The sequence below is a fragment of the Balaenoptera musculus genome, chromosome 10 (assembly GCF_009873245.2).
Source record: "Balaenoptera musculus isolate JJ_BM4_2016_0621 chromosome 10, mBalMus1.pri.v3, whole genome shotgun sequence".
NCBI lineage: Eukaryota > Metazoa > Chordata > Mammalia > Artiodactyla > Balaenopteridae > Balaenoptera > Balaenoptera musculus.
Window position 1 is genome coordinate 62,622,237 of NC_045794.1, and position 18,951 is coordinate 62,641,187.

The following is an 18,951-nucleotide window of genomic DNA, read 5'->3' on the forward strand; positions in this document are numbered from 1 at the left end:
TTGGAATAAAATAAAAAATGCAAAAGAGCTGTGCTTTAATAGTTCCAGAAACTGCCAGGTTCTAAGTTATCTGTGTGTAAGCCAACCAGCATAACCATTTGTAGACTAAGGCTCATTGTTCCAAGACTGATGTCACTAGTCTAATTTTGAATGTGATGTGGGTGATGGGAAATGAAGGTGAAGAGCAATCTCACTGTGTGGTAGGTGTATGATTTGGAAAAGGAACTGGGGATTATACATAGAACGGTCCCTAGCAAAACCATGCCTTACCAGTGGAACTGAAATCCACAGGCCCAATCCACTTGAAGGCGGGTTTCCGGCCTCGCTCCTCTGTTACGTGCACTTTCTTTATCAGTGCCAAGCTGGTCAGAACATTGGCTATGTCATAGAGGCGTCGTACCTTTGCTAGAAGATATAAAGACAATTGCGGTCACACCATACATTGGTCAGCAACACCATTACGTTTTAGTTTATGTGACAGGTCACTTTCTAGCCACCATATATAAGCCTCTAGCAGAGAGTAGTGGGGTAGTATGAAGAGACCAGTGGCTCCGGCGTGAAATCACCCAGGATTTATGTATCTGATGACACTAAGGGAAGGTCACTGTGTTCCCCCATTCCCACAACTTCATACCTCGTACAAGAGGTACCTGGTGACAGGCCAGGATCGCTGTGATTGCAAACGTACCAAGATAGGGAAATGGGCTGTAATGAAAGGCTTAGGAAATGTAATTCTGATCTGTGGCTCGTCAAAAGCTTGCCCGGAGTTTCTTCCAGCAGGAGGTGGTGGCACCTGCTCCACGGGGCAGCTAGGCTGTGAAAATGACAGGGATTCCCCAGAGCTTCCTGAGAAGCTGCACTGCTGGGCACACAGACCGTCTAGGGTTCAAGGTTACGAGGTAGGACTGTGCTGAAGACAGGCAGCGCCTCCCCTTTAATCCCAGCGTTCTGGCCGCCCAGCGGGGGAGGGGTGGGAGGGACATTCCCTGAGTCTGAAGAGGTTTTGGGAGAGACATTTGAAAATACAGGGATTGGAGGAGAAATTCAGAGGGGTGGTAACACATTAAACAGGCAGGATGATGCCCACAGAGTAAGTTCTATTCAAGAAATCAACTTACAGGTCGGAAACCTACTTGAACTTAGGGCTAGGATCAAGCAAAGGGCTTTGATTACCGACCAGAAACATCAAGCATTCACCCCAGATGCCATATTCTTCCCAATCTGGATAGAGCTGGATTTTATCTAGTCATTTCTCCCACAGGGTGGCTATACTTCTAGCTGGAAACAAACAAAAAAAAGCTAGAGAATGTTCAGCTCATGGTTTCTCAGGGCTTGAATGAGCTACCAGGAGCCAGGGCCCTTTGGCTCAGCACCCAGGCTTGATGGAAAAGGAAGATGCACGGGGTGTGAAACCTGGAAACACTTTCCTCATCCAGCAGGCACGTCCCACCACCCCTATAACCCTACCCTGCTCATTCCTCTGGTTCTTACCTGTAGACAACTTTCATGTCCACCCATCAGAAGAGTATGCAGGGGGCAAGGAAAGAAGGGAAAGAAAACTCAGACATTCCGTCTTGGATGCAGCGATACTAAAGAGAAATGCAAAGCCTCTTACATCCTCCCTGACCTGCATTTGTGGGATGCCATTCTGCTTCCACCATCCACTCTGCCGAGGAAAAGGCATCGGACAGAACTTTCACAGGAATTCTAGTATGTGACCAGCTTACCTCTCACAGCACCAAGAACCTTTATGAAGGCAGGAAGGAGTGCACGTCTCAAAAAAAAAAAATAATTTTTTAAATCTCTGAGGCAGCAAACATCAGCATATGACATCCCACTCTTTCTGTGCTGATAAGTGGATTTAGGTGAAGATGCTTACTTTTAAATTTACTATGATCCGGCGTATCTTGGCTTTCTTCTATCAGTATTTTGGCAGCCACATCAAGAGTAACAATCTTGGTTTTGGAGACCAGGAACAGCATGACAAATTTCTGGCTCATAATTCTCAGAGACTTATCTTTTCTACTGTTTGCAGATGCTACAAAGGGAATAAAACAAAAGCGTCAAAACGTAATTTACCACAAGAGAGACTGTACTTCTAGTTTGCCAGGCCTATCTAATTGTATCAGCCGATGGAAACATCACTCTTGTTACAGTGATCAGCGGAAGCCTGTTGGACACACATCATAAAAAGATGGTTCACAAAGAAATAAGACAGATTTTCTTGTGGGTCATAAAATTAGAGTAGGTATAAATTCTGAAATGCTTTATATTCATACTTCATTGAATAGAAGCCATGAAGTAGTTTTCCTGAAGCAACTTTGGAAAAGATTAAAGTAGAGGGATAAAAGGATAGAGTTAGGGCTCAGGAACTGTTTTCAGGACATCAACTCTTCCCTCAATGGCAAGGTCTCCACTTTTATTTCTCTGAGCCCACAATAGCTAGACTATACCCTCCACATAGTAGGCACCCACCTCTTCCATTGCTTTTCAGAAATAAGTGAAGAAATAAACAATAAGTAAATAGGAGACACTGATTAGATGTGTGTTGCCATAGATGGCAGGCAAACCATCGCCGACAGATGGCTGTCTCCTCTGGTTATTAGGATAAGAACTGGCTCATAGGGTGGAATTACAAGGCATGAGGTAGTAAATGGAATGAAAGCCAGGCCCACCCTTCCATTCCTATTGCTTATAAATGCAAGTGAAGTGTTAGGGATACTTGCACTTTATTATCTTAGCAAGGAGGAGCAGGGTGAGAATGACAATCAATGGTTAAAGGAGGGACAGCATAAATATGAGCTGGGAGGGGAAGAACAATGTAATATTAAGTAAAAAAAAATTCTGCATCAAATAAAGGTTGTCTATCTTTCTAATCAGTATCTTCTGCTAATGGGGTTCTTTTCTAAGTCATCTACTCCAGTATATAATTAAACAAATAGGATCCTTTGAAGAGATAAATTCTTTCCAAGTAAATTTTCCTTAAAGGCTCACGAGCCGGAATCAGCATGGGGCTGTCAATCTGAAACGGGAGCGCTGTTCGAGATCTATGGTCCAGACACACCAAATACCAAGTGAAACTGCCACTAGACAGTTTTTCAGTGAGGTCGAGTGGGCAGCCCAGTCGGGAAGCCATCTGTCTCCCTGTCTTCAGGAGAGAGAATAAGAGGACATCTCCCTCCAGGGTGGTCCATTTGGCTCTTCCCATTCTTAGCAGTGACCCTCTTCAGAAGACACCATCGCCCTCTCCCTGCCATTACTCGTGTGGGTACAGTGGACTCACAAGAGGGATAGTCGGGTTCAGAGAAATCCAGTAACTGTGGATCCTGGGACTCTGGACAGCCATCTCTTCTGCGTTCTCCAAATTTATAATCCATCAGGTCGAGCTCTTTCTGTTGGAGGTGTGCCATCTGTTCTTCGTATTTCTGCTCCTCTCCTAGCCTCTGGAGGTTCCTCAGGGTTTTCGGCAGGCTGTGCCGTCCGTGCCAGCCGTACTGATTCTTGGCCACCCGGCTGACCAGATGCAGCGACTCCAGCACATTCACAATGTCGTAGATGCGTCTCCTTTCAACGCCTGTTTGAAAGAGAGAAGCCAGCCATCATCATGCCGACCAACATTTTTGAGTATAAATTCCTTGAAGGCTTGGACCTTGTCTGTGGGCTATTTTGTGTGACACTTTGCCCAGCAAATATAATTGCTCAACAAATTCATACTATATGAATGCAAGCAAAAGAAATTGTTTTCTTCTTGGGATCCAACTCTCGATAAGATCTAGGATAAACATCCACCTTGAGATGGATGATAGTTTCATCTGTATTACATAAATAGTAGAGCAACTTTTCTCTGGACCTGTTAGGCAAACCACATGAACATTTCAGTGCGTTAAAACTGGTGGGCTTGAGCAACACACGTCATAGTAATAAATGCTTGATGAATGCTGGATGGTTGATTTTGACTTGTATTCCTAGTTATATAGACTATAGAACTGTGTCCAGTAACTGTTAACGCATTATTGGACCATATTCTCCTTTCCTGGAGTTTGAATGATGTGAAAAAATTACTTGTTAATTCTCTTAATGGCCAGTAAGGAAAGCAGATGGTAAATATTTTGTTTCCCATTTTGCACTGGAAACTCAGGAGTCAAGAGCTTGGGCACCCTTCTCAAGTTGCTGGAGGAAGCTAGTGCCAGGGCTGGAACAACATACAAGTCTCCCTCTGTTCCTCACACCTGCGGACAACTCTCCCTGTGCTCCCATTCACTGTATCCTGCCAAACAGCCCATTAATAAAGCACAGAAACTCTAGCACAGGCTGACCATCCGGTCTATCAATTCCCTACCCACTTTCCCAACACTCCCTAAATAGCCAGGATTACGAGCAGTCTATTGAATTTACTAAAAATATTTACACTGGTTAAGTGCGGGGGCTTCAGGGTCAGACTGCATGAACTGGAATCCCTGCGTTATCCCTTACTAGTCGGGTGAGCCTGGGAAGTTACTTGATCTCTCTGAGCCTTAGTATTTATCTCATAAAATGATGAGGATTAAATGTGATCATAAACTTAAAGGGTTTCTGATAGGTGTTAATTTATCTACTCTTTGTATGTTATTTGGTAAATAAATTTATCTACTCTTTGTATGTTATTTGGTAAATATCAGTACTTCCTGCGTGGCACTGGAGATACCCAAAATTCCTGCTAGCGTAAGAGGTGACAGTAGAAACAGATATTTAAATCTTCCATCTTGACTCATCCTGTTATGCAATAGGCCCTTAGGCTTTGGGGACTCAACTGGCCCCTTGTGCTCTCGCCTAAGTATCCGTAACAAAAGCCTCCACGCATCTCCCAGAAAACTGGCCCAGCTACAAAAATGCCTTCTTTCTCTTCACTTGCCAAGAGCTGTTCTATAATCAGGGCAGACTTGGTGCACGTAGCTCTTGGCCTTTCAAAGATTTAACACAAGAAATAAACCAGGTTACAATGAAAACTGTGGAGCTGAGAGGAAATTCTATCCCATGCATGAAGAGGCATTTCGCAGTCAATCAGAACATTTCGGCTCATGACCCTGAAAGGTTCTTCACTCTCAAAAAAGCTCAGGCTTTGGTGCCAGATGCCTGCTGGAAGGTGTTGGCCAGAGCAGTCAGCAGCCCCTTGTCCAGATCTGCCTGGCTCCTTATTCCAGTCTGTTTTCATATATTAACACATGTTGTTGAGAGTGGCACGTTATAAACCTTCCCATTGGAAATGTCATGTGAAAGCAACTGAGACAGCCCAGGGCCAGCCATAGGTCTGGCTGTTTTGTTATTCTGTATTAGACACAAGCTGCTAAGTCTCCATCTAGTGGCTAGACATCTCAAGAAATAAAGGAAGATTTGGACAACTAAGAGAGGAAGATGATGCTTGATACGCACCGTAAGTGTTCAGAAGGTGGTGCTGGCAAAAGCCCATAGGCAGCTACTTGCCTGAATAATCACTCACCTTTGCAATCTGGACTAACTGTCCACTGGCTGGGTGCGCCTAAACGTCCCACGTCACAGGTCTCAAGTCCAGCAGGTAACTCTGGGGCTTGCTCTGCCAGGAAAGTCTTCCCTGGCACTGAGCCTTCTTTTTCTTTTGTATTCAAGGCAATCCGATTAATCGTGGGCATGGCATTAGTTATGCCCTTGAGGATTTACCAATTGTTACCATGCTTCCCTTATGCCCCATAGAGCTTATCAAGAGCATCTCAGCCCAATACATAGTTTCCCAGGCTGTGTAACTTTCCGTTCACTAAAGTCACTCCCAGTTCTTTAACCTCTTACCTATAATATCAGTATCGAATCTACACGAGACCAGAAACTGGGAATGAATGCACTTTGAATGCTTTGCACATCCTTGGTTAAAATATGGTCTTATAGCTTTGTGACCTGGGATAGAGCAGGAGTTTAGACTCAATCCCAAGAGACGGTTAGCCCCGAAACAGCTTCTAGGAAGGGACTCACATTTTTACGATCTCACGTGAAGAGAGATGGCAAGTTCATCTGGCAGGTCTTGGAAACTGTGAGACAGCAGGAAGCTGTTGCAAAAATCTGTGACATTCTGCTCCAGGCGGTTATAACATGGGGATTTACAGCCCGTATGAGAGTAGGAGCCCACTCTTCTGTCCTCCCTGGGACCTGTAAGGTAGCTTTCCAACATCTAATCTTCTGTCTTCTGCACTGATAGCAGTGCAAGGACTCTTGATGAGGCCGGGGTACATGGAGGAAGGTGGCTTCATGAGCCCCAATGAGAAAGACATTGTATGATCTGTTGTTTTACCCTCATCTTCTTTTTTTTTTTTTTTTTAATTTATTTTTGGCCGTGTTGGGCCTTTGTTGCTGCGCGCGGGCTTTCTCTAGTTGCGGCGAGCGGGGGCTACTCTTCGTTGCGGTGTGCGGTCTTCTCATTGCCGTGGCTTCTCTTGTTGTGGAGCACGGACTCTAGGCGCGCGGGCTGCAGTAGTCGTGGCACGAGGGCTCATAGTTGTGGCTTGCGGGCTCTAGAGCGCAGGCTCAGTAGTTGTGGCACACGGGCTTAGCTGCTCCGTGGCATGTGGGATCTTCCCGGACCAGGGCTCGAACCCGTGTCCCCTGCATTGGCAGGCGGATTCTTAACCACTGCGTCACCAGGGAAGTCCCTATCCTCATCTTCTTAAGACTAGTTTCCAGGACCCAGTTCCTCAGCTGTGTCTACACCAAGCCTCTGTCCAGCTGGCTCGCTTTCCCCTTCCTGTTTCATTGCTACCAATGCCAGAATATTGTATTTCTATTTCTGGGCTCTAAAATGGCTCCCTGTCAAAGCCCTCTGCTTCCTCTTCCTAGCTGTAGAGGATCACAGGATGGCTTGAGGATGGTGGAGGGGGTGGGGGGAGTACCTCTAATGAGAGCTGAGTAGAAACTATTCCATGTAGCAATAAGAGTAAGCCAGGCTCTGAGTTGGGCATGTTACTGACATTATCCCCAACTTTTCTAAGTTTCTGCAAGGTAGGTGCTATGGTCCCTATGCTATAGATGAGAAAAGAATAATTAACTTTTTAAAGCTCTCACAGTCTATAAATTAGAGAGCTGGGCTTCAAATCCAGCTCTGTCTTACTCAAAGTCCAGCCCATGGTCTTCCCATCACAACACATTGGCTCCTCATTACCTCAGTTTCCAGCAAATAAAATCTTTTTAGCCATCAGTTTGAATAATTCAGATTGATAATCATCTACTGGGTCACATTCTTTGGGCTATGGGAAGATATAGAACTAATAAACAAACTAAAAATATAATCTATGATAAAGCCTACTGGGCTGATTTCTTTGAGACTCTTTTTCCCCCTGTATGCAAACCCTCCTAATCTTTTAAGGGGACACTCTGACATCTTCAAATCATGTGATTTCTACTTATTTATTGTCAACAGTATGTTCATCCAGAAACCAACTGCAATCCACGTCCACTAGGAGTCTCTATTCTGAATCAGCGGTCTGCATATTTATAGTCCAGACACCATTGCACATTACACACACCCACGCCATGTGAACGCATGTATTCCTCTTTGTTATAAGGCTTAGCTGTCTGAGTTATATCCAGATGTGCTTTTACTAGTTGGGCAGACTTGCTGTGAAGGTCACAGTATAGGGCTTCAAACATAATGCTCTTGCTTTCAAATCGTGCTTTATAACAAAAATAACACCAGTTCTGAACTCTTTGAAGCATTTAAAAAAATAAACAGAAGGATATTTCTAAATATCTTTTGAGTCTGTCTGAAATAACATGGAATTAAGATATTAGATATTAATCTGTAATGTGAGTCTTCTGTAAACATATTTTTTAAGGTTAAGAAAACCAAATATTTGTTTGACCCTCAGGCCTAAAAGGCTCCCTGGAATCCTATGCATAATGATGATGGCAGAAGAAAAGCTCTACCTGCTCCTCTGTCCTCACTCCTTTGAGGGTCAGCTCTTTACTTAGTAAAGGAGGTGATCTGAAGCCTTTGGCTTGCCCGAGGAATCACCTTCTCACCGTAACTGGAGACAGGCCTCCAGGTGATCCCATGATACATACCGAGACTGACAGCAACCTCATCTAGGGAGATGGTAGTTTTCTCAGTCGACAGTGGATAACTTGGATAGCGAGCTAGAAACTTCTGGCACAGGAGTCCTAAACTTTTCTGTTTTCTGCTTGGCCTTTGCTTTTCAAATTCGTCCACAGCACTGTCCCCAACAACATCAAGCTACAGAGGGCAGACAGAGGGAGGGGGGAAATGTCACAGTTAACATCTTAACAGAGAAATTGCAATGGGTGGTATTGGCGAGTTGAGGGGAGCATCCGAATCCATACCATCCTAGATTCTGGTTAAAATACATTTCCTAATCTAATTTTCTGAACGTTTTACCTATTGCTTTCTCTGAACTGAACTTTTCCTCCTTTGTGATTTGAGGCTGAGTCTACTGTTTAAATTAAAAAATGAACAATGCATTCATTTATAGGTTGCTACAGCCTTGCTACTAGCGTGCTTGTTAGACTGAGATCAGCATCACCACGAGCATGTTAAGAGATATAAAGCCTCAGGCCTCACCTCAGACCCGATGTATCAGAATCTGTCTCTTCCTAAGATCCTGTGTAATTCCTATTAACGTGAAAATGTACGATGTTCTTGCCTGCATTGTGTCACCAAACTCTTTACTTTTCACAATTTACCAAGGGTTGATGGAACTGAACAGGGGGAGCTAAATCTTATTCTTCCTTATTCTTTCTTATTGTAAGTACATTAAACTAGTGTCCTTGTCTTATCAACTCACATTTGAAAAAGGCTCAATTCAAGCCCCAAGAAAAACTGTTTTTTAAAAGTATAGATATGCTGCTTATTCAGTAGCCCTGGTTCCCTACAGGACAGGTAATTTAAAGATGATTTAACTTTAAAGCCCTAAACCAACGAACTGAACATACATGAGAATGATAAAATTCCCCAAGTCAAAAACATTTAGATTAATATTACCCTTAAAGTCAAAGCAAAAATTATAATTCATGGCAGCATTTTAAAAAATCCAAATTTCTTCATTAAATCAAAATTATTAAATATCATTGCTTAAAAAATTTATCATTTAAAAATATGTACTGGTGAAGAGAGTATCATACAGAAGAAAAGAAAGCATTCATTATGAAAAATGAGATATAGAATAAGAGTTCCACTTCAGCTGTAAATAAATAAAAAGATTAAGTGGAGTACTGCTTTTGACTCAATAGTAACCAAAAAATTGAGAATTCTGTGACTTTTTAATAATCAGGTAAACATTTTAAAATTCTATGAAAGGCCTTAGGAGCACAGCCTGTTTACCTGCAGACAGTCTGTAAACGCATCGTCCTTGTTCTCAATGGGCCTGAACAGTCCTTTTTTCTTCTCTCGGTCTCTTATGTCTGGGCTGGCAGCACTAATGAGCATCTTCAGGTTAGCGGTGGGTGTCCATGGTTCTGCCTGCTGTCTGTCGACAAGCTTAACTGGAGTGATGGGATTTCTTTCTGGAGTGAAGATTTTTTGTCTCGATAAGTCAATTGGTTCATTTTTTATTGGTGTCTTTGGGGCCATCCTTGAGCGATCAACAAATATATTTTCCTATTTTAAAAAAGAGACCTTTTAGCGAAAATGAGAAAGGGCAGGTATCAGCTAAGAGTACACTTTATTCCCATTATTCAGTAAGTCATGAAAATACAAACAGGACTATATGTTCAGGGCTGAAAAATATCAGGATAGGACTAATGAAAATAAACAGAAGGATCCATGGGAACCAAAGAGTGGCTGCTACTCCTTTGAAGCATATCTTTCACGGCACCTCTGTGAAAGAAGTCATGAGTGTTATGCGTCACTGGTGGATGCTTGTAATAGGCGGGGATGATAATAAGAGCAAATGTGGGTTGAGTCCATATTGCTTCTAAGTGACATATTTTTTTAAACACTATTTATGAGTTTGCATTAACTAGTGAAGAGCAATTATGCTTTTGTTCAATGTTCACCAGTGCTAATAGAGCAATTACCAGGACAGATTAATGGAAGGGCATCCAACAAAATGCCACATTTCAAACCACCCAGCTACCTAAGGTCACTCCCCCAGAGCAGTGCTTCTCAAACTACCCCTGCTGAAGGACCAGGGTTTTTCACAGACTGAAAACTCCCGGAGACTGATACATGGTCTTACTTCATAGGACTCATATGCAACTCCCATCACATGTGACTCTCCTCTTGAGTTTGCCACTCAACTTGACCTACAGCTTGTTCGACAAGAAGAGACCACTGAGCCCAGGCTTAGATGTCACAGGGGCAAGATCAACTGAATTACTGTAGAGGTTTCTAAGTGCTAAACCCTCAAGTTCTGTTCGTAATGTTTTGCAGCTTGGTAATAGTTTGTGGAATAGCACCTTCCCCCAGACTCTTTGAGTAGACTATCTTAGATAATTAAAAGAAAAGATTAATGATGGGTCCATTAATCCATGAAGAAAAAGGACTAAGTACACACAACTCGCGTTTCGAACTACTAAGTTACCGAAACAAATTTCTTTCCCCTAAAATAAGTTTTTGCCATTCAAACCCAGAAAGATTCTGCTCTTCCCAGAGTTGAACTCACCTCCAGGTAATAGTGCCTTTACATAATTAGGAAGGTGGATGAATTACATATTTGTCACTCCCTTTCCTGCACACAATATCACTCTATAGATTATTGCATGCTTGGATTCTGGCTGAACAGTGGTTTAAAAAAAAGTGTTTTCCTATAAACGAGCAACATATGAAGAAGGAAAAAGAATTGTTTGGGATGGACTTCCCTGGTGGCGCAGTGGTTAAGAACCTGCCTGCCAATGCAGGGGACACGGGTTTGAGCCCTGGTCCGGGAAGATCCCACATGCCGCGGAGCAACTAAGCCCGTGCGCCACAACTACTGAGCCTTCGCTCTAGAGCCTGCGAGCCACAACTACTGAGCCTGCGTGCCACAACTACTGAAGCCCGCACACCTAGAGCCTGTGCTCCACAACAAGAGAAGCCACTGCAATGGGAAGCCCGCACACCACAATGAAGAGTAGCCCCCGCTCGCTGCAACTAGAGAAAGCCTGCACACAGCAACGAAGACCCAACGCTGCCAAAAATAAATAAATAAAATACATAAATTAAAAAAAAATTGTTTGGGAGAAACTGGAGTTTGTGGTAGCAGGCCAACTCTTGTTCTCTGCGTCAGCAGAAGCTGCCAGCTAGCCATGGTGAGGTTCTGTCCTAGGGTAACAGGAAAGGGGTGGAGATGGGGGTGATGATTTCTCACGCCACTGCCGCAGTAAGCATCCTGCCTGAGGCAGTGCATCTATTCACATCTCTTAACAAATCCCTACTAGTATACAATTCTGATGAAGTCTTCTACAAGGGAACTCTCAAGGGAAAGTACTGAGGGCATATTACATGCTACACATGATACCTGTTTCATGCACTTTACACCTATTAACTCCTCATCCAATCCTGTAACGGAGGTAGTAGTATTTTTCTAGCCTACAGATGAAGAAACTGAGGCACACAGAGGGTGCCTTGCCCAAGGTCACATACAACCTCATTCAGTATAAAAGTCATTGGTAAGGCAAGAAACAGCTGACAGCAGAAGTTTTCAAAATTCTGCATCTAGAAGTAAGCTTGTCCTGGGTGTGAACTGGGAGGAAGTTATCTTTTTCGCAGCTCCAACAAAAGGTATCCAGCAGGCCATGGATCCCCAGTAGCCTCTATGGAGAGGCAGTATGGGAAGCAGTTCTGCATGCGGGCTGGTAGGGCCAGCTTACCGGCCTCTGCTACTTATCAGCAGGGTGAGAGCAGGCAATTAATTCCCTTCTCACTTTAATTCTCTCAACTGAAAATGAAGTTCATAAAAACATTGATCTCCGGAGTTATGAGAATAGTTCCTGGCATATAGTGAGCACTCAATAAAACTTAGCTATTCTCTCTCCCCCCGCTCCACTTCCTCTTCTTTATTACCATCCATCCTGGCCCTCAGAGCTAAGATAACATAGCACACTGTATTGCTATTTAACTTCCTGGGTGTGTGTCTTATCTCATTAACGAGACTGTGCACTTCTGGAGGTCAGGGAGCTAGTTCCACACGTCCCATTCCTCACAGTTTTTGGCACAATGCCTTCCCCTTCGCATGTGCTCAAGGAACACTGGGCCTTGATTATCTAGTTATTTCAAAAGGTATCCCAACGGTGGAGGGCGTGTCCCAGGCTTGTTGAGGTGCAGAGAATCATCCTTCTCCTCCACTGCCCTCATGGTACCTGTCCTCCCAGGAACACTGAGCTCCTGCTTTTTCCCCTACCAAGGAGCAATTCAGATGAATTATTTCCTCCAGCACTTTGACATATTTTCACTACAGTTCAAGTAATACTTAAAGCAGGAGGGGAGTTACGTCACGTGGTAGGTTACGATCGTTATCACACCTCTACTCAACAGAAAAAAATGCCAAGCAAATTGTTTCCTGAGGTTTCAGGTGGGCAGAAAGTCAGCTGCAATCTAATCACACTCTGCTCCATCCGCCTGTCTGTCCTGCAATCCTGACACTGTAGAAGGCAAAGGAAAGGGGATTGGAATGAGAATTCAGAAATAGAGCGGTTTTTGACTCCACTCGATGTCTTTCTGATACTGCACAAATTGTTCATTTTGTCTGGGCCCAAGTTTCCAGATCTTTGAAATAAGGGGTTCAGACCAAATTATATATGTCCAAGGCTTTCCGGCAAGGCTACCCAGCCGTGTGGTGGACACTGGGATGCAGCTGGCTCACTTCTGGAATGAATGACTCAGTTCCCCAGCTGCTGGAGTAACGCCAATAGTAAGCCTCTTCACGCTTTGGCTGAAGAGGGCTGACTCATCCGGGATCACACCCCTTCCCGAGAGGCCGGTACTGTCCTCAGTGGCTGGGAGAGGCAGCACTGACGTGTGACAGCTTGGTCCCCTTACCCTGACTCAGGACTACTCCGAGGGGTCGTCCCAGAACTCCCCATGGGGTAAACCCAACTTCCACTGAGACTGTTCTGCAGCTCTGCTTCTCCCTCTGTCTAATTCTGCTGCCTTCCCTTCCCTTAAATGGGCACCCATCCCCAGGGCACTCCCTAATAAACCACCTGCACACTAATCTCCACGTCAGATCTGCTTGCCAGGAAGTCAAGCTGCAACACCCTGGAAATCACCTCTTCAATTAGAGAGGGCCCGGAGAGAGTCCCCAGGAAACGGGTTCTCCATTTCTCATGTGCAAACGGAGGTGATGCACCTTGGCTTACCTGCCATGCAGTTGCTGTGAGGATCAGATCAGATAATGAGAGTGAAAGCAGTTTGTAGTCTGTGAAGTGCTATGCAAGTGTTCATCACCATCGTCATCATTATTATTTATTATACCAGCATTATGACTGAGCTGTAAGCTGACATGGAAAGGACCTGGTAATTAGAAGATCTTGGTTCTAGTCTTGCTTCTGTCTCAGATACAGCTTTGATCATGTTACCTCAAATAGTACATAGTCATCAGCCTGTTCAAGGCCCTTGGTGACATTTTGCCAACCTCTTTTCCAGTCCCATCTCATGCACGTCCCACATTTTGCCCAAAGAGTCCACTCGTTCTTCTTCAAACCTGCCCCGAATTTTATCACATCTGAGCCGTTGCTCACATCATCACGTTGTCTCTAACGCCATGGGCTAAGCTTTGCCCACTGAAACCAGACCTACTGTTTAAGACTCATTGCAAATATGACAGGCGCGTCAGGAGGCGTCTCCTTCTAGCTATTGACTAACAACTCTCCTTCCCTTCAGAGCGCACTTTCCAGAATGAGTAATCCACACGGAGGGCTTTCCCCTGCCTGTCTCCCAGGGGGCTCCTCAAACCACCAGTCTGCTCTGATCCACTGCTCTCACTTAGGTCATCTGTCAGTTGACAAGCCAATGGCAAAATATTGCACTTGACCTCACTGCAACGGTTAAGACTGTTGACTATTGGCTTTATAAAACTCTCAGTCCTTCTGAGCTACCACTTTTTTCTCCCTTGGTTCTCTTCTGACTGTTCCTTCTCAGCCTCCTTCACTGGCTCCCCTTTTTCCACTCTTAGAAACTCAGTCCTCCACACCTCCCTGTTTGCTCTCTCCGGGGCAGCTCACCCACTCATGTACAAGGCTTTAAAACCAACCTGTATGTTGTCAATTCCCAAGTTTGTATCTGGCTAGGACTTTCCGTGAATTCCCAGATCAGGCAACCAACTGCCTCTTGCACATATTTATTTACCTGTAATCACACGGGTACAAATATATGCTTCAAGTTGAACTCACCTTCTTTTTTAACCACTCCCAAAAGATGAATGACCTTCAAAGAAAACCCATGCCCACTAAGTCTAGGCGTGTCCACAGATTTACCATGCTGATTTACTTCTTTACTAGTTTCCTTCCTCTCTACTTGCCTAAGTCTTAGCACTCATCCCTTCAAGCCCTAGCTCAAGTGTTGTCTCCTTCACAAAGCCCTCCCAACAGCTCAATCCTTGTTGTCTGCCTCTTCATCCCAAACCATCCTTTTTCTACTTTCGTCATTCCTAAATGCACTGTAGACAACTGAAGAGGAGAGTCTTGCTTATAATCTCACAACTTGGGCACAGTAAGATTGGGTAATGGCGTTGAAAACTCCTTTATGTTTTAAAGAAAAGTTTCTCCGTGAGTGGTAAGAAGATGCATGCCTACCTATAGACCTTGAAGCAATGAAGATCAGACAGTCAAGAAAGATAAGTCCTCTAAATGCCGACTGACCCACAGGATACTGTTCCAGGCACCCACCAGAGGTTTCAAGAAGTACCACTAGCTTCTGGCCACTCTGGAAACTTTGAACATTTCTTGAATGTCCACAGCACATATACTCATATAGATTCTTCTGCCTATAATGACCGTCTTACTCCTTCTTGTTTCCTTATAGCTGAAGTCCTCAGCCCAGATATTACCTCTGTGAAGCTTTCCAACTTTCTCTAGACTCCCCATGAATTTCTTTCTTAATCTTCTGTTCTGCTGGGGCACTTGGTTCCCACTCCTATAGCTCTTACCAAATCACAGTCTAGTTGGTGAGTTTTACATCTCAGTCCCTGAAAGTGTCTCAGGTAACCGAGGGCCAGGCCTGCATCATATTCGTCTTTGGGCTGTCAGTTCAAATGAGTAAGGTGTGAACAGTATGGGTTGCTGGTTACTTTACAGACACCCAGAGAGGAGAGGCTACTTATTAATTTCAATTTATGGAAGAAAAAAATAGGCTTAGGGAAGCTAGGAGACTTCTTAAACCGCTGTACCCCCAGCCCCTGAAACATAAATATTTGTTGAAAGACTGAATAAATATATTTATTCGAGGTTATGAAGCTAACAAATGGTAAAGCAGGAAATCGAACCCAGATCTCTCTGACTCCAGATCCCACGCTCTCGGCAGCCCTAGAAATCCTCCTTCCTTTACTTCACAGCAATGTGAAAAGAGAGACAAAAGCCCAGCCTAGCATCTCGCAGGAGCACTCTGTTCCCTTCCTGTGCCGTTTCTTTGACAGGTGAGATAAGCCCTGCTCGTGAATTCTATTTCAAACGTTTTAACCACTTTCCCAAATCTCTATGGCGTCATTTGAGGTTTTCTCTACACCCACTAAAATATGGAAGCTCAGCTGGGCACAGCACTTACTGGGCTAACTAGAGTAGGAGAAGTACCCTTGTTGAAGGCACCATAAAAAGTCATTGACCCACGGGCTTCCCTGGTGGCTCAGTGGTTGAGAATCTGCCTGCCAATGCAGGGGACACGGGTTCGAGCCCTGGTCTGGGAAGATCCCACATGCTGCGGAGCAACTGGGCCCGTGAGCCACAATTACTGAGCCTGCGCGTCTGGAGCCCGTGCTCCGCAACAAGAGAGGCCATGATAGTGAGAGGCCCGCGCACCGCGATGAAGAGTGGCCCCCGCTCGCTGCACCTAGAGAAAGCCCTCGCACAGAAACGAAGACCCAACACACTCAAAAATAAATAAAAATAAATAAATTAAAAAAAAATCTTTAAAAAGAAAGTCATTGACCCAGAAGGAAAGAGGTGGATACTGGCTTTAAATAAAAGTATACACATTCTTTCAAGGCTGTCCCATCCAAATTATGAAGGAAAACAAAAAGTTTTGCTCTGAAACTCCCAAAGCCAAAACTCTGAATATATACTTTAAAGTCTGGGCATTGCGACTCTCAGATGGCATAGCGAATTCTTTAAAAATGCTCTTTAAAAGAATAATGTTTTGGTATACTTCTTTTCCTAACAAAAATAAATCAAATGCTGGGGGGAAAAAAACCCCTACATGAAAAAGCATACAGTTTCACACCTACCCAAAATTAATGGTTGTCAAGTATTCTTCAAAGGCCCATATAACAGGTGCTTTGCAACCAGGCAATTTCATTGTGGGTGCTAAGCCTAAAATTAAGCCCAGGAACCAGAGAAGTTCAATGCCTATGGAAGTTGCTATGCTCAGATTGATATTTAAACTTTCTAAACCTGGGTTTGTCATATCTACTTGCCTCTGCCCAAAAATGCTTAGATGTTCGCTACTAACAAGCTATTACACCTTTTCGGTAGGGCACCGGCTGGTGAGGGCATTGTGCCGACATGGGTCCGGTTTAGACATTGCTATGGCCGGTTCACTTCGTAATGTTTCTTGAAGACGCTACTACTGTCTTACAAATCACAAGGCATGCAAAAACCACAAGGGAAAGCTCAGTGCAAAACCAGCAGTAACACTGTAAAATATTCAAAGAGTCCTTGGTGAGCTCAGTCACTTTATCTCCCTATATGGGAGACACTGGTCATGCTCTTGGGAGAATGGAACCACCTCTAGGAGCTGGTCCATCAGGATGAAGAACATTTCACTGCACTTTAATAATCTAGCATTTAGAGTAAAAAAGTCTATTTTCCTGGGAACTGAGGCTTAATATTCCTGCCCAGCATTAGCTAATTCTACTCTTGATAACTACAATTATTACAGACATTTGATTGCAGTGTCTAGCATATCTTTGATTCATATAAGTCGGTTTCAACATTACATCTAACCACTGCACAATGACTGAGAAATTCAACAATAACGGTTGGATGCCTCCTCCATAAAAAAAAAAAAAAAAAGAAAAAAAGAAAAGCATAGTCCTAAAATGTTCATCAAGATTATTATGTTTATAAGACAAATACAAATGGCATGTTGGAATCCTGAATTGAATTAGACTTCACCATCCTAAATATGATAGAACTTAAGGTATTTAAGTTCACTTACCTTTTGTGCATTTTCCCCATCTTCAATTGCAAAATCTAGTCTGGGGTTGATCAGGTCTTTTAGTGTTAAACAATTTACCTCCATCTGTAATGCACAGTTACATTAGAAAATGACTTTAAATTGGATATTCTTTCCTTCAACAAAAATATCTATTACTTGCTCATGAACATGAACTTCCGCTCCCTAAACTCATCCTGGGAATTTTCAGGATTGTGGCCACTCCAACTCTCCAAAACGCACACGAACGAGCACAAACACTTAAGTGTGCTTAGTAATTACTGAAATTGGGAAGAAAAAAAAACCCGACAAAAATAATAATTTTTAATGAAAAGCAACAGGACAAAATTAAGTTTCAAGTCAGGAGAGTGTAGGGCAAATCTGTCAGAAAGCACAGGGTCTCCTAGGTCAGTTAATTTTGGCGCAAAGAACGGGGAGGAATTCGGCTTTGAGGGGTTTTGAATCAGGGGGGAAGGAAACCTGATCGCTAGACCAAACCCACTCAGCGCTCAGCGCAGCCCTTTCCCAGGCCTCCGAGCAGACCCCAAAGATAAACTTTTCCAATGAAACCCCCAGATCGTGAGGAAGGGCAGGTTCCCTACTGCCCGGCCGGAGGGAGAGCTGGAGCCCAGACACCCCTCGCACGCCTGGTCCGGCGGCAGCCGGGGAGGGGAGGGGTGGCAGGCTGGCAGCCGGGGCGGGAGGGTCCCCTTTCGCCCCAATTCCCGCCTCCCCGCCAGCGCCGGGGCCGCACGCTACTTACTCCCCCTTTGAGAAGGAGCCTTCCTGCCTCTACCGGGACCTCCACGACCCCACAGCAGCGCGGGATCAGCTGGGCGAGTCGATCAGTAGCCGGGCGGCGACATCGGGCGGGGAAAGCGAGGCGCGCAGTTCCCCGCTCCGAGTGCCCTGCGCTAGCGGGGACCCCGCGGCGTCCGGGCAGCGCCAGCGCTCCGACACGCCGAGCGCGACTCCAGCGCCGGATCGCAGTCCCCGCTAAAACACCTCCTCTGGCGCCTTGAGACCGAATTTGAGAATCCACCAATCAGCGGCGGCCGGCGAGGCTGCCCCGGCCAATCGCGCGGCGGCACGGCCCGGGCTCGCCGCCCCTCGGAGTCTTGGCGCTCCTGGGCGCGCGTTTCGACCTCACCCGCCCAATTGTTGCCGCCTCGCCCCCTCCCCCTTCCGGGTACCTGGAAACCTCGGGCCCGGGAGCCAATTCTTGCCGGGGACGCGGGCCCGGGCGGCCGCGGGAAGCCAAGGTGGGGGCGGCGCGGGACGGCGGGAGGAGGAGGAGGAGGACTCTTTTGTTTTGCGTAAAAGACCCGCCCGTCTTGCGGCTTGTGGCGCGGGGAGACAGCGGGCACAGCTTGGGGAGGGGAGAGCAGATGGAGTTTGGGAAAACGATATACACGCTCTGGATGCTGCCGCCGCCACCCCTCCCCCCAGCAACCTGCGCGGAAGCGAAGTTGTCCAGGCTTGTTGGGGCAAACTTCTTAACACGAACGCTGGTGTGACACGTGAACCATGGTTACCACTCTATGCTGCGAGCAGATGGCACGCCAGTTAGCTCTGGGAACTCGACTGCCAGCAGAACCAGCTGTTTTTTCTTTTTTCTTTGCAAGTCCAGAAAAGTTTATTGGTGTTGTTACCTT

The 18,951-nt window shown here is 45.1% G+C and overlaps 1 protein-coding gene across 1 annotated transcript in view; it reads right to left on the reverse strand.

The window, feature by feature from the left end:
- The window catches only part of E2F7 (E2F transcription factor 7), a 32,632-nt gene extending 14,355 nt beyond the window's left edge, over nucleotides 1-18,277 (reverse strand). The window contains exons 1-7 of the mRNA XM_036864723.1: nucleotides 18,060-18,277; nucleotides 17,300-17,383; nucleotides 9,335-9,610; nucleotides 8,062-8,230; nucleotides 3,284-3,574; nucleotides 1,880-2,038; nucleotides 271-405 (exon numbers count right to left, since the gene is read on the reverse strand). Of these exons, the coding sequence (XP_036720618.1) occupies nucleotides 271-405; nucleotides 1,880-2,038; nucleotides 3,284-3,574; nucleotides 8,062-8,230; nucleotides 9,335-9,610; nucleotides 17,300-17,383 (1,114 nt within the window). The 5' untranslated portion in view covers nucleotides 18,060-18,277. The remainder of the gene's footprint in view (nucleotides 1-270; nucleotides 406-1,879; nucleotides 2,039-3,283; nucleotides 3,575-8,061; nucleotides 8,231-9,334; nucleotides 9,611-17,299; nucleotides 17,384-18,059) is intronic.
- Between the last annotated feature and the right edge of the window lie 674 nt (nucleotides 18,278-18,951).